Source organism: Cydia pomonella, chromosome 24 (assembly GCF_033807575.1).
Source record: "Cydia pomonella isolate Wapato2018A chromosome 24, ilCydPomo1, whole genome shotgun sequence".
Taxonomy (NCBI): domain Eukaryota; kingdom Metazoa; phylum Arthropoda; class Insecta; order Lepidoptera; family Tortricidae; genus Cydia; species Cydia pomonella.
This window is the reverse complement of record NC_084726.1, coordinates 13,386,941-13,402,730: the sequence shown is the minus strand read 5'-3', so window position 1 is coordinate 13,402,730 and position 15,790 is coordinate 13,386,941. Positions and strand designations below refer to the sequence as shown.

Genomic DNA, 15,790 nt, shown 5'->3' with positions numbered 1-15,790 from the left:
TTCCATTCTAATTGGATAGGATGTCAACGTCACGGAAAGAAAACGGTCCTGATTATTCTAGTTCTTTTAAATTGATGGATATCACTTAGGTAGTTTAATTACAAAACTGTCCGGGAAAGTTATGTGGCATTGCGTTCTTGGCCTGTCTGTTTTCAAGGAGGCAGCCTAATATTAGGTTCTTTAGGTCACATTTAATGAGGCTTAATTTAGTTTATTTTTGGCTTCTGGACTAAGCTTTTAAAATACTTTATATATTTTTTACATTAAGGTTGACCTTTTCTAAAACGAAGAACGTTTTCAAAATGTCAAATTAAACAGGTTCTTAGGTATATTTAGACATTAAAGTTTTGCATCAGCAGAATCTGTTTCTTTTTATATTCATCTAGATATAAAATCAGCAACATAATGTAACTCAGTTATAGCAACTAATTTGTATTTTTTTTTTATAATAGGACATTATTACACAAATTAACTAAGTCCCACAGTAAGCTCAATAAAGCTTGTGTTGAGGGTACTCAGACAACGATATATATAATATATAAATATTTATAAAATACTTAAATACATAGATTTATTGATTTATCTTAAATACATAGATTTATTGATCTATCGATTTATTTCAGACCATTGCCATAGTGTCATGTCAGCCACAACTTAAGTAGGAAGCCTATTCTAAATTTGACAATCTCAACGTAATTTGTTATTCAGTTTTTTTTTAATAAATGGCTGCTGACCAGTGGAACAATTCAGCCACTGTCAAGGTATTGAGAGCGAAATTATACAATGATTATTGTATGGTTAGTTAGAGATAGTGCACGGTTACAAGCTCTTATAAACCGATATGTGGACTTTATACACAATTTTTTTTTTGTACTACGGGGAGTGCTCCGAGGAATTGTTCGGATTAATCCCTGCCGCTTCTTTTCGCCATCGCCCTACGCGACAACATTTCCATCCTCACCACTTAGATGGTTGGCAGTCCTCAACTGTGCGTTTTTCCAGGAACTTTCTGCCTCGCACTGCTAAACTGTGGAATGAACTGTCGCCTGCGGTATTTCCGGACCGATACGACCTTCAAACCTTTAAGAAAAGAGCGTACTCCCATCTTAAATGCCGGCAACGCACTTACAACCCCTCTGGTGTTGCAGGTGTCCATGGGCGGCGGTAATCGCTTACCATCAGGTGATCCGTCTGCTCGTTTGCCTCCTCTACCGTAAAAAAAATGTTATTAATACGGGCTATTAATATTAGGCAAGCTGAGATTTTTAACTTTTTTTTTAGTCGGTAATGGCGGTCATTATGTTAGGTAAAAGCTGTTCTAGAATCTGTTTAATAATCATCTCATTAACAGGGTGTTTTTACGTAGATTTGTTTTATAGTTTTATCGAAAAAAACTTCATGGCCACTTCACGTTGATAAATCAAATGACATGTTGACAATGATATTTAAGAGAAACAATTGTGGCGTTTTCAACCAAACGAGTACTTATTGTCGGTTGTCAATAAGATGCTATTTCCATAAAGCTTCAAAATTAAATCAACCTAATTGACTACCGACAATGTGGTACCTTTTAGTTGAAAACGTCACATTTGTTGACATAAAGTATTAAACATCTTGTCAGTTATATGCACATGATGATTCTTTTTAGATATAATTATAATTGATTTATTTTGTCCGGTAAAATGAAAACAGAAAAATGATATGAAAAGTTTTCTTAATAGGGAGTATTACTGCAATGTTCTGCCGCCAGAGTTCAGCACTAGCACCTTAGTAAACCATAGAGTAACTCATACAAACTGTGCCTCAAACTGTTTATTAACAAGTTTTCACGGATAATAAAATATGACATTGATACATCAAAGCAGTTTGTGTACAAAGGGCCTACCGGAAAACACGAAAATCGAAACTCAGTTATCTGCGTCTTTATCGCTGGAATATCCTAGAGTGATAGAGAGGTTAGGTAACGAAATTTAAATTTTCTTGTTTCGCAGTATACCCTCCGATTTTGATGGATTGTGGCAGTGGCGCCCCCTACGCAGAGGTTCGCGTAATATTACCTATTTCTATTTAAACTTAATTGTTTTAGTGTAAAGTGCCAATTCTTAAAATACTGGTAGCTAATTTGTTAGCATTTTATATATCACCGTCAAGTACCCACAACACAACCACATTTGAAAGAAATGTATTGTATATTGCTATTATAAGTTAAGAAGTAAATATACCTAAATGTAATCTGAGTGTTAGCATGTAAGGTTTATCTGTTAGTGCTAATATTAAATAAATAAATAAATAATAATAATAATTTGAGCTTAATCCGTTCCAATTTGTGTCAATTTATGTAAGATGTATTTATTGAATAATTAAAATAGGCTTCAAGTTTACTTGTTAATATTAACTTAAATGAAAACTGTCTTCAATCAAGCACTTTCTTTGTTATCGTGAAATGGCTCGCACCGGCCAGGAATTGATTAATTACAGCCTTGATTATTCAGAGGTTGGTAGAGAAAATCCATAATTAATGTGGGTTTATTAAATGATGTGTTAGAGAAATAATTAATTAATGACAGGGACTATGTACTAAATTTGTTGTTGCTGTCTTAAGTTAGGCCATCAGCACACGGAGCATAAGCGTAAGCGTATCGTAATACGAGCGTAGAACAAGAGCGCTACGAGCACGAACAAGTTTAAACAAGTCCGCACACGAAGCGTCGTCGTAGCGTAGCCTATGAGATTTCTATCATCATTACGATAGGCGGAGCGTAATATAGACATAAAAAACAAAACTTCGGACACAATTAAACAATAAACAAAAGATTGAAGAAGAGACTTCATCTGCAAGTAAAGGGAATCTAAAGCTAACTTTTATGCTGCTCCTTACAGGTGGGATATTTTTTTAAGTACCTACTTAAGACTCAAATGAGAAAAACGGGATATCTATGAACCAGATTCGTTGACTTATTGTATTACCTAAAGAAGTTACCTTTTTCTAAAATGTGTTTGACTCAATAAAAAATATATTACATCATTGCTGCAGGTTTGGCTTACTCGCACAATCTTGCTTATTATTTGGCTGTGAAAGATTTAAGTTTATAACAGCCCAAAAAACATGAATTGACTATGTGGCCCAGATTTCGAGAAACGTTTAATGAAAACAATGCATACACTAGGGACTAGTTTGAACTTACATTTGACATCAAAATAACATCATTTAGGTATCGTTTTGATGTAAAATGTAAGTTTGAATTGATCTCCTATTGGCGTGCTACGAGTATAACCTAAAGCAATAGATATAAAAATATATAGGTACTAAAGGCATTCTTCTAAAAAGTTACTAATCGTCTTGGTAACTTAAAGAAACACCTCATTTGAATCATTATTTTTTTGATAAGCCTTACGTACTTTTAAGATTTAGTCAGTTGAAACGAGCAAAAACCCAAAATCCATTTGCAAAAAGTTTTGAATCTTATTAGAATGGAGTAAGGTCGTCTATTTGTTTTCGTTGCAACTTATTTCTTTTGTGTTTTAAGCAGAAAAGAAGGTAAATGCGACTGTAATCCCTGGAAGCGCTTATTATCTCACTTGTAAATAAACGCTTAGTGTAATTCCGGTAAAAAATTGCCGTTTTTGAAACGTTTTTTGTGCACTTAACGTGAAATTGTGACACAAATCTATTGTAGATAACCTTTTTATTAATAACTAAGCAACAATCCTTATTTTGCGCTTACCTTATGTCAGAAAGTTGTTGATTGAAGATGAGATCAAAATACCAAGATAAATATCTACCCACTTCAAAATCCATACATTTATTCTGGAAGTAGACCCCAAGATCTATTTTACAAGTCAATACAACATTTACAGTGATATGAAAACCTTAGCTTGACAAATGAAATAGACGGCACTGTACTTCGAAATATGTTTAGTGGTCACTGAATTGTCAAAAGTCAGTTGTCAACTACTAGAGTTACTGCGTAATATTTGGAGCTTTACTGTCATCTAGATGATCTCGCCTTAATACTTTATCATATTTTCAATCGCATCTCTACTTTTTAATTTAAATCTTTCAGATTAAACCTAGTAAATATTTAATTCGGAAACATTTACATATTTAGCCTTGCTATCACTTAAATATGCAGTCTCGAATGCATAAGAGTTTTATTTCAGCAGTAATTTTGTTTTTATATTATCCAGTTCATATTGCTCGTGACACAGAATCGTATCACTTATTGCAGTGGAAGGTTCTGTAATAAAATACTTTAACGAACATTCCCGAGAAAACTTTTTAATACGATTGCTCAGTAAGAATTCTATTACACCATTTCAATTCCATTTCAAAGTGTATCTTAAAATGCAAAACAAAAGGTTCATTTTTGTGAAGCAAGTTTACAATTTGGTGCCGTGACCAGGATGAAAATTAAAAACTTTTACTAAAATGCAACTATTTTTTTTTTCAAACGACTTCTATGAAATTGTAGGTGTAGTGTTGTACGTGAGCAGTTTTATAAAATTCCTGTTTTGTTTTATTTCTTTTTCTAATTCTGTCGTGTATTTTACAACGAATAATATTATAATGTCTACCCAGACTTTTATATTTCAGGAAGGAATAATGTTAGAAAAATATTATCATTGAATTACCTCCAGATTGCTTTAACTCGCTTTACAAAAGGACGTCTTGCAGCTAATGCGATGGTACCTCGGGAATGAATTAAATGATTTAGTTAACCATTTAGATTTTCCTGTTTAAACTAAACACTAACACTTTAATTTCAAAAATTAAACTCGATAAATTGGTGCCGCCGTGACCTAGCTCTTATGGCGTAAGTCACGAATGCTGAATACCTACTCCGGTCTTAATCCGACATCAGGCACTGGAGGGCTTGATCCCTTTCCTTCAGTATTTATGACAAATATGATGGGAATCGAAAGCGTGTCATGTTATAGAGAACACATTAGATTCTTCAATGGTGGATGATGAGGGCATTTAATGAATACGATATACAACTCAAGCACACGTTATATTTTTCAAACTGAGATTCAGGAATCGTCACGAACGTACTCTCCCCCCGTTCTTCTTATCTCGAGATTGATAGATATCATAGCTTCATCTCTCGATGTCCCATTTATTATTAATTATATTATGATGGCACACAAATTAATATATTTTTCCTTTTGTCCACAGAAACCACCGCAGCGCTAGTAGGCGAGACCGCACGTATAAAATGCCGGATTGACAGCGCCTCCTGCGGAGAGATGCATAGCGTGAAGTGGTACAAGGATGACGTCAGGATATACGTGTTCTCTGCGACTAAGGGCGCTGCCATCAACAGGCCGGAGGGCGATATGATGACCAGGTAAGTTAACGAATGCACATAATACTCTCTAGGATTCTCTTTTAACGTCCATGTACCTAGATCGTACAGTTTTAATCTTCCATAATAAATAAACACCAGCAAAAAGAAAAAAAAACTAATGCACTATGCAGTTATATTTCAAAAAAAGCCTTCTGCTTTTTAAAAGGAAGGTAAGTATAAATAAATAAATAAATTTAATAAGATGTCAGACTTTTGCAGGTTCAAAATTAATTAGAGGTGTACATTTCTTATTGACAGAGTAATAATTATTTATGAATAATATTATTCGAGGAATCGGTCATGCATTATACATAGTTACATTTTTTATTTGTCATCACATTATTATTATTAATTTGATTCGCTATATTTCAGTTTCTTTTTGTTCAATGTCAAGTAGCGGTTTTCTCAGCCTAGTTTTTGCGTTTCGAACACTTAAATAAATAAATAAATTAGAAAATAAATAAATATTATAGGACATTCTTCCACAATTTGACTAAGTCCCACAGTAACCTTAAGTTAAAAATATTTATGTCATCCGTGATATAAAAGTGAATAGATTGATTCATTTATTTAAATTGGCTCAGTTGTTACGACACACACATATACATGTATAGAATGATAAAATTCAACGCCTTTTTATAGCCGAAAATGTACATAGGACAAAGATTTAAATCTAAATCTACGTAAAGTTTTATCCTAGTTGATATGATTAATTATCTCGGTGAGGTAAATAGACTATAGCAAAATGCCATCTGGCTTAAATCTGAACCAGCCTGGGTGTTGGCGACAAGCCCGCCGCCGCCTCGAATTAACTCCACAGCAAGAGCGATGACGGCCACCATCACGTCACCGGACCGGTTCGCTAGCGACGGCGCCCGGGGCCGGTCCGCGAGGGGACGATCAGAATCGAAATAACGGCTCGCGGAACGCACACATACCGCGCGTCGCGTCGAAATTGATTATAAAATATCTTTAAAACTACCAGTAATTAAAATAGTGTTTATTCAGCATAGTTTTATTCAGCAGTCTAGATCTCCTGGATTCAACGTACTACACGAATTAGGCACTAGACGCAACACTGGGGGTAGTTGATACGTGCATGTTATTGAATAGGGTAACCATAATAACACTACGATTATATTTAGTATATAGTCATGTAGTGCTAGTGATGAAGTTCTCTTTCCCTAGTCTGGGGGAAAACGCAGGGGTCAGTTTCAGCTTACAGTAAGCTGCAGAGATAACTGACCCCAACCTCCAACCCCCGTTAGTACCTCAGTACAGAAACTGTACATACCATAAAGTTACAAATATAAACCAAATCGCAATGAAACTGTAAACTGCTGTTAATGATGATCATAAATCCTGTATCGCTGTGAGATGATCGCGTAAATATCACACTGATCGAAATACAATATCTAACGTTAATGTGTTACAAGTCATAAGCGTAGAGCGGATTTAAAATAACAAATACAACAAATACTTTATTAATAACGCCAAGTTACATGTCAGGTACATTCTATAATATCCAAATTGAAATTAATTGGAACATTATTTGATTTGAATTTAAACACATTTCAATATTAAATGAAACATTCTTCAAATACTCACTAGAAAATTATATAGTAACGAATTTGAAAGGTAGTTTAGTGCTAAATATGCCTGACACCTGAGCCGTAAGCGAACAAAATAAACCTTAAACCTTATATATCAAAATATTTAAGTGTCAAATAATGTTTTACAACAGGGATCTTAATACATTAAATACATCGATATCTAATTCGTTTGCCAGAAAACCAGCGCTACGGATTGCCGCGGCATAATGCTGAGTGGGGATCCTATTTTAACGTCAATTTTTTTATGTCTGCATGCCTTTATTTATATGTACTATGTTGTGGCGTTAAAAAAATATATTTTCTTTCGCAAAAGGTTCTTTAACAATAGCAGGTTGATCTAAATCACAAGCACAAATATAAGTGAAAATATAAGTGATAAAAAATACGCCTTCTGGTATGAGTGAAATGAAAATGGAAACTAATTGACCGAATATCAAATGTTTTGTAATGCATGTTATTCGTTGATAGTCCTGAATTACATTCCAATCTCTTTTTTACCTCCCACTCGTTGTATCCTCCTATTTCCGTTAAATTTCCATCGTCCAAATAGAGATAGAACAGGCCGCGCCGAGCCAACATGCAAATCGCGTACGCTCCGTAGCGATTGTAACGGAACTTTCAAACGTTCTCTTTAAAGAGCCGTCTGACCGGGTTCCGTACCCCGAAAGGGAAAAACGGAACCCTTATCGTTCTCGTCTCGTGTGTCTATCTGTCCGTCTGTCACAGTCTATTTTTAAACTACTGAACTAATTAAGTCGAAATTTAGTACACATAGGAATGGTCAGCTGCAGAGACAGTTGATCCACCCTGCAAACTAATTTATATACAGAGGGGCAGTTATCTCTGCAGCTGACTGTATATATATGTAAGTCTGTGAGTCTGTGAGACGGACATGTAACATAAATAAATGGTTTTTAAACTTAGAGGCCAGTTTAGGGGACTAAAAGAAAATAACATAAAAAAACTTTTGCAAACTTTATCGTGTTATATTATCTGAGATTCTCAGCGTGAGAATCTCACCCGAGTGAGAGTTTCACCCGACAGGTATGACTATCAGAAATTCTAACATACCTAAGGTAAATCTATGCGTGTATTGCTAGAGCTGTCGATCGCTCCCGCTTCCGCTCCCCTCTATCCCCTGCTCCAATCGCCTACGTGCTCGCAACACAAGCACGTATCAACATTATCAGTGAGTTTAGTTAATCAACTTATTGTAGTTGGGTCACCGAGGAGCGGGCGGCGGCGGGTAATCTCGTTACTGAATAACTGAAAATTAGGTTGTATTGTTTTCTTCTGGAACTATTTTACGTTCTGTTACGAATAAATATAAATAACAAATAATAATAAACAAATATTTGAGGACAGTCTTACACAGATCGACCTAGCCCCAAACTAGCGGATGAAACAAGACGCCAAAATTATCTGATGTTCCGGATAACTTTTCCAAAAATATATAAATTTCTAAAATTCGCGTTCAAAAGTATATCTTTTACGGTCTAAGTTGTTCTATATTAAAGACATCACTTTTTGTTAAGCTGTTACAGAATGATAGTAGATATATATGAAGCGTTATTTGATCCGCTACTTTTGATGCTGACTGTACTATGGGTACTAGGCGACGATATATTATACATACATACATATTATATTACACAGATATTTGTTCCTGAGTCATGGTTGTTTTCTATGTATATAAGTATGTATTTATCTGTATTCATCTCATAAATAAATGTCCTTACCGGGATTCGAACCCGGGACCATCAGCTTCATAGACAGGGTCACTACCCACTTGGCCAGACTGGTCGTCATGATATGATATGATATGATTTATTTATCTCACAATATACAATTTCACTTAAAACTACGCGTGGTAAATTCTTAGGAATTTATATTGTGATTGTCGGTTTGTCTTACTTTATATACATAGGAAAAACATGTGACAATTAATAATTCATTTAAAATTACTAAAGTCTTTAAATTTCAATTGTATAAATAAATTCACCAAGAACGGGTCGTCATTAAGGTAGAAAATAAATAGTAACAGTTACAGAAATAATGTCAGCATAAGAAATAATGTCACCATTAGGGTCGTTATTAAGCTAACAAAGAAGTAAATTATAGTAAATCTTAAAATACAGATGTCGACAATATGCTTACTATTTTATTTTTATTTATTTATTTTATTATTTATTTAAATAAATCTAATTGGTAATGTCATAAAACTCTTTTATAGAATACAATGGGTTATGCAATAAAAAGTTTCTCAAACGGCTCTTAAATTTTTCATTAGAGGGCTCGTCTTTTAAGTCTTGGGGTAGTCGCTCATAGTAAGTTGGACCGATGACACGCGGGTTTTATATTAATGGTATCAATATCGTCAAATGTTATTATAGGTATTAAATAAAACCTTTTAGACGTTTGGCAGTTGTCAACTGTGCGTTTCTCCAGAAACTTCCTCCCTCGCACAGCTAAACTGTAAAATGAATCGTCATCTGCGGTATTTTCGGACTGATACGACCTTCAAGAAAAGAGCGTACATCTTAAATGCCGACAACGCACTGGTGTAGCAGGTGTCCATGGGCAACGGTATTTGCTTACTATTAGGAGATTCATTGCTCATTTGCCTCCTAAGTAAATAAATAAACATGTAAATAAATACATTTTCGTGATAATATCATTACATACTCATATTAGCTAGTACTAACCAATCAAAACCTCACAAATCCACAAATGTCCGTTTCACACAATTCAAATGTAATTAAAAGCCTCTGTCTCTGTGCAAAGCCGATCATAGCTCATTGGTATCCGATGCATTGACAATAATATTGATTATTTTCTACATGATTTATTAGTAACGCATTCGTTGGTCGTTTTAACTCTATGAAGCATTTCCGCTACATACCGGGAAACCCATGTTATGGGCTACGACGTAGCGCTACGACCGCAGCTTAGCGGTGAATGGGTGAATATGTGACATGAAAAACACAATAATATTTATTAATACAACCAGCCAATACGTGGGTAAACATTACATTGTAATAATCTTAATAATAAATAATTACCAATGTTGGCCGAGCGTTAATTAGAATTGAAAATTAACCATTACAAATTGAACCGTAAACCGTAACGGACAGTTACAGTTTACGGTTCAATTTGTAATGGTAAATTTTCAATATTTTCAATTCTAATTAACGTTCAGCCAACACTGATAATTAGAATTGAAAATATTGAAAATTAACCATTGCGAATTGAACCGGAAACTGTAACCGTCCGTTACGGTTTACGGTTCAATTTATAATGGTTAAATAAATAACGTTCAGGCCAACACTGATGCTTACTACAATATAACAGAGATGTATAGTCTCTATAGTTAATAATACATTAAATTTGGAGATGTAACAGGTCCCTAATGTTAGAGTACTAATACTAATAAGATTTAGAGGTGTAAAGTCTCTCCAAGTGCCAAAATGAAATTTATATTTATATTTTTCATGTGGTTTTAGGCTTAGGTTAGGTAAGTAAAGAGCTGACGTCATATTTTATTTCCACAAGCTGTTTGAACCCAAAATGAAGCCTAAACTTCCCCAATAACTGTATCCTGCAAACTGCTTCCTTAACGGGCTAATTAGCTTTAACTGCCGTTTAAAACTCGCCTAAACGACGGTTACCGAGGTTATTTTATTTCTCAGTCTTAATTGTGGCAAGTTAAGGTAGCATCTTTAACAAGGCTTTTCAGTATTGTAGCAGGAAAACCATTACTATAATTATAGTACCCAAATATGTTAACAAACTTGCGAATTTATAATATGAAGCAATATTTCCATGGATTACATAAGAATTACTGTTTAAAGATGAAAGGGACGAAGTCACGTGATAACTTCTCCGTACAAACGTCCCCATTTTCCTCTCTGGATAAGTTAGTTGTTCGAACAAAAACGTCACTTTTGATACTGACACATCCGATCCATATCGTATCTAGACCTAATATTTGTCGTATCTTAATGTTCGAATCAGGCCGAGAGTTTACAGATGGTCAGGTATGAATATGGAGGAGACTGTCGATTTTGGGCCCAGGCGAAAATCTGCGTATATATTTACATGCTATTAAGTAAAATATATACGCATTTTGTTTCAGAAATTGACAATAGACATAATATTGGGTTTAAATGAAGCGGGAATTAATACATTACTTTGAACACAAAATCTTCGAATCTTCGAAATCTTAGAACACAAAGATTTGACAAAAAATAAAAAAATGCCTGTATAATATTTATTTGTATTTTTTCTCTTTGTCTTTTCTTTTTGGCATTAAGTGCGGCGTTTGTACATTTTTTTGTGAAATGAAGTTTAAAATAAATAAAAATATTTACAGGCTGATGCGAACACTAACATCAGAATGATATCTGAATGATGTCATTTAAATTTTTATGTCATGTATTAAAAATTTAATGTCATGTAATTGTGCGTCCCGCTCGCACAACTAGATATACAGACAAGTACGAGGGAAATGCACTATATCTGAATGATATCATTTATATGCCATTCTGACATCAGTGCACATTCGAATTGGCCTGTTAACGAGTGACACGTTTATTTTACCCCCTAAAACTAGAATTGCAGGGGAATGTAACAGGGCTAACTTGCAACGTTTAAATCGCTTCTAAATTACCGTTACACTGTAACACGTCCAGAGCAATTACTCCCACAATTACCTCTATACAGCTCCGATCCTCATTCAGCTGTTCCCAACGCCATCTAACAAAGACGGGTCATCGACTACATGTCCATATTTACACGACAATATTTATAATGTTCTTACGGTAGATGTCGCTAGGGTCTCCTAGGCCCATATGATGAGAAAATTTGCTGGCTATGGATGAGGTCTTGGTCGCTCAGTTGGCAGAGCGCTGGAGTGTTCGATCCAGAGGCCGTAAGTTCAAGCCTCACCCAAGGCAGTAATTTTTCAACTTTTAAATGTATTCTAAGCTTAATAGCATCCTTCGCAGACGTTGTTAAAAAATATTTAAATATTTCTATCTTCACCACTACAGCTTTATAAGGAGCAAGTTCATCCACATATGGAATACTACTCTCATCTGTGGGCAGGGGCACCACAACAACCAGCAGTCATCCTTCTAGACCGCATCCAACGGCTCCAACTCCAGTTATTGGCTGCCGGCTTATTTCAGATTGGTTTGACTCTTGCTGCCTAGATATGTACGCATGTCTAACGGGGAGTACTCCGAGGAATTATTCGAAATAATCCCTTCTTTCCGCCATCGCTCTACATGACAACATTTTCATCTTCACTTAGATTGGCAGTCCTTAACTGTAAGTTTCTCCAGAAACTGTGGAAAACAGCTAAGCTGTGGAATGAACTGTCGCCTGTATCTCCGAATCGATACGACCTTTAAACCTTCAAGAAAAGAGCGTACTCCCAACTCAAAGGCTGGCAACGCTTCTGATGTTGCAGGTGTCCACGGGCAACAGTAATTGCTTACCATCAGGCGAGTCATTTGTTCGTTTGCCTCATATATCATTAAAAAACTGGACTATGTGAATCAGACTTAAATACTCCAAGCACAACAGTAATAATTAAGCACAGCCCTGATGCATTCGTATCCTCAAAGGACCAACAGAGCTGATCGCTTTAAAAACAAAACACTGCTAACACGAGAGACTCATCTATGCCCATACATACCCACTTACTTAACTCTTTACAGCGTTTCAGTCCAAATTGAACTGTATTACCAGCTTTTAGGTTGAGTTTTGAATGACAGCGTTCGAGGTTGAACCATTTAGGGTTGTGCATAGCATTTGTTAGTTCGGTGATCGAAAACAATGGGCGCTAGGCACAATAAACAGGGAATGGACGGCATTAGAGCCTTTGAATGCTTTAATTTGTTAATTAACTGAAATTGTCGCAATTCGGGACTACGTTTGAAATGTATTGACGGCAGTTGTATTGGTTAGTTCTACACAGCGCTAGGAATCAACACTTTCAAAATACATATTACCCGTTTTTACTAATATTTATTTCTTTAATATCATATCATTGGCAACAAGAATAGGGTCAGCCAGATGGTTAGCGGTCACCATAGCCTATGGAGCACTGTAACTCCGGAGGTATTTCTTCATGCATATTGCCGACGTTTTAAGTCGAGAAAACCTCCTCATCTCTTAGAATCTTGGTTTAGAACTTTTGGTTGTCTATTGATATTTTTCTAATCTCAACCACTCACAGTTTTGAAAGACAGCTAGACATAAAACCACCGAACTTTACGCAAAAAGAAAACTTGAAATAAGTAAACAAAAAAACTATTTCAGTAGAAACCTCCAAATACACATTGCCAAGCAATGTGAACCTTAATACTGCAGTCACTTATGTCAATACTCATCGAATTTGTATAGGATTAGTTTTAATAATGACGTAAGCGCCTAAAGCCCTAGAGTCGATTTTCCGATGGCATGACGCAAATAGGCTCTCATTCCAACAGAAACAAAAATCCTTTCAAGTTCCTTGAATGTGTCCGAAGTTTATCCTTGATATTCGTACAACACGCAATAGTTTGAGTGGCCGACTACCATACAAAATTATGACTTGATTTTTTTTACGTATTGCTGTGGCGCGATGACCAGAAGTGGGCTCCGATACCAAAGATCGCCATGCTTCTCTGTCCAAAGCCGTATCTGTCCAGTCGACGGCGCTGATTTCACTAGACCGTATGGGTGACGATCGTGCAGTCCGGAGGGCGAATTCTGGATTACCAAATGGCCAAAGACCCTCTGGACGTCCGCTGGTACGGCTGCATGGCTTGATTTTATTTTCTGTAATTTTTTACCCGACTACTCTTCACGTTTTTGGAGCGTTAGCAATCATCATTTTATTTATTTTTTATTTTATTGGTATTCAGGATAACAACAGCCGTAAATATAACTAAACATATAAATGCTTACATAAAAGAAGGCCAATGACAGTCATCCATTAAATTGCAATACATAACAAAGTAAAATAACAAAAAAATTAAAAACGACGAAAATGTACAATATACACACAAATGCTCGAAACCTTAAAAATACATACCGGTCGTAAAATATAATATAAAATATATATATCATCGTAATTTTTAGAGAAGGCTTGCGGAAAATTGTGGTTATAAGACATTTTTATACAAATTGACTTAGACCTATAACGATATCTTCTTCCACGCGTTGTCCCAACACTTATTCCTTTGTAATAACGCGAAAAATGTAAATATATATTTGTCATCGACTGTACTCAGTTTTTGATAAATTCAACGCGATAGCGCATTAAAAAATTCAAGTGGAAATTTAATCCCTACCCTCAGGACCAGCTCAATTTTATACATTACATTATTCTTTTTAAGCACTTAGGAAAATTACCTGAGACAGTCGATATTTCCATATTATAAACTCGTGACCCACATTTGTAGAACTGCCGGCGTTCATAAATCAGGTTGAATCCTGCAAATCCAGGGACTGATCTACCTGACTTTGATTTGTGGCGACATTAGCGAAAACGACGCTTATTACATACGAATCAGGGTCCAAATTGCACTAGGGGTTGAGGTATCTTTGATCTCGTTTGTGGGCGGCTTTAGAAGTCATTAGGTGTAGTGAAATGATTTAGTTTAATTGCTTGCTTGGGGGTAAGTAATTATGTATTACTAATATTTTGGATTTGATACTGTTTTGTATTTGTTTGTGTTATTTGTTCTATAATGTTATTTTAGCAGTCACTGCTCTAATAAACATTTGTATAAGAGATACCATTAAACAAGGAAATAATCAGTTAGACGCATTTATCCACCTAAGTTACAGGTTGAAAATTAAATTGACAACACATATAATTGTCATGTAATAGGCGACTAGCGCCATCTAACGTTGTGTAAGTCCTTCAATCTTAACTAAGCAGGTATAATCGTATTACGCGTATATAAATTAAATAAAGAAATATTATAGAGACATTCTTACACAATTTGACAAGTCCCAAAGTTAAGTAAGAATATAAGTAATAACTTAAATAACCTGGAGAAAACGAATTATACAAAGCAAGATGATAAATACAGTACCCTGCACGTACTATTATTCGGCTATTATTCGAAGCGAATATTCGCATTATTGTATTTCATATTATCCAAGATACTATTATTCGGCTGGGATCTATAACTTACTAAATCAACAAAAACGAGAGTTGATTTTTTTAATGCGGTAAATATTTTAGCTTTACATGTTTAATTTTTCATATGTAGCATATGAAGAACGTATAATATTATATTTTTGAATAGGAGAAGCATCAAATAAAAAGGTGTAAGATACAGTATTTAATACTGCAAGTTTTAATAAAAAATAACCCTATGAAAGCTTATACGATACGAAATAACCTAGTCAGTCGGCTCAAATTGAATATGGCTGCACTAAGCCCAAAGAGAAGCAATAAAACTTAATTTTTCAGTTCAGAAATGTAGGTTACTTTAGAAAACTAGGGCATGCATTGCAAAGCAAACATACGGCTTATTTGACCGAGTGAACTGCATAATTTAAGTTTGGAGGTCTTAGTTTCGAGAACGGAATTTACCGAAAGATCTTATGGGCACTACGAATTCGCTGTGTTGCCTTTTAGGTTTAAAACTTCACCTGTGACAAGAAATCTGTTTTTAGTTTGATGCTTGTTGGGAATCTTAAAATCGTAAAGGACTGCATTTAAGATGTCACAATTTAAATAAGTGTTCATTCGGTTTTCTGGGAATAATAGCACATACGACTATGTTGAGGATTTTAAAATAAAATTCCTTCAAGTTAGTTAAA

At 35.1% G+C, this 15,790-nt stretch overlaps 1 protein-coding gene across 17 annotated transcripts in view; it reads left to right on the top strand.

Annotated features, from left to right (window-relative positions):
* Positions 1–15,790, top strand: part of LOC133531155 (hemicentin-2) — a 782,365-nt gene that overhangs the window by 363,330 nt on the left and 403,245 nt on the right. For all 17 annotated transcript variants that reach the window (XR_009801479.1, XR_009801478.1, XR_009801476.1 and 14 more), the window contains exon 3: positions 5,177–5,348. Coding sequence is in view for 9 of the 17 variants with exons in the window: in XM_061869289.1 (XP_061725273.1) it covers positions 5,177–5,348 (172 nt within the window). In the remaining 8 variants the exon portion in view is untranslated. The remainder of the gene's footprint in view (positions 1–5,176; positions 5,349–15,790) is intronic.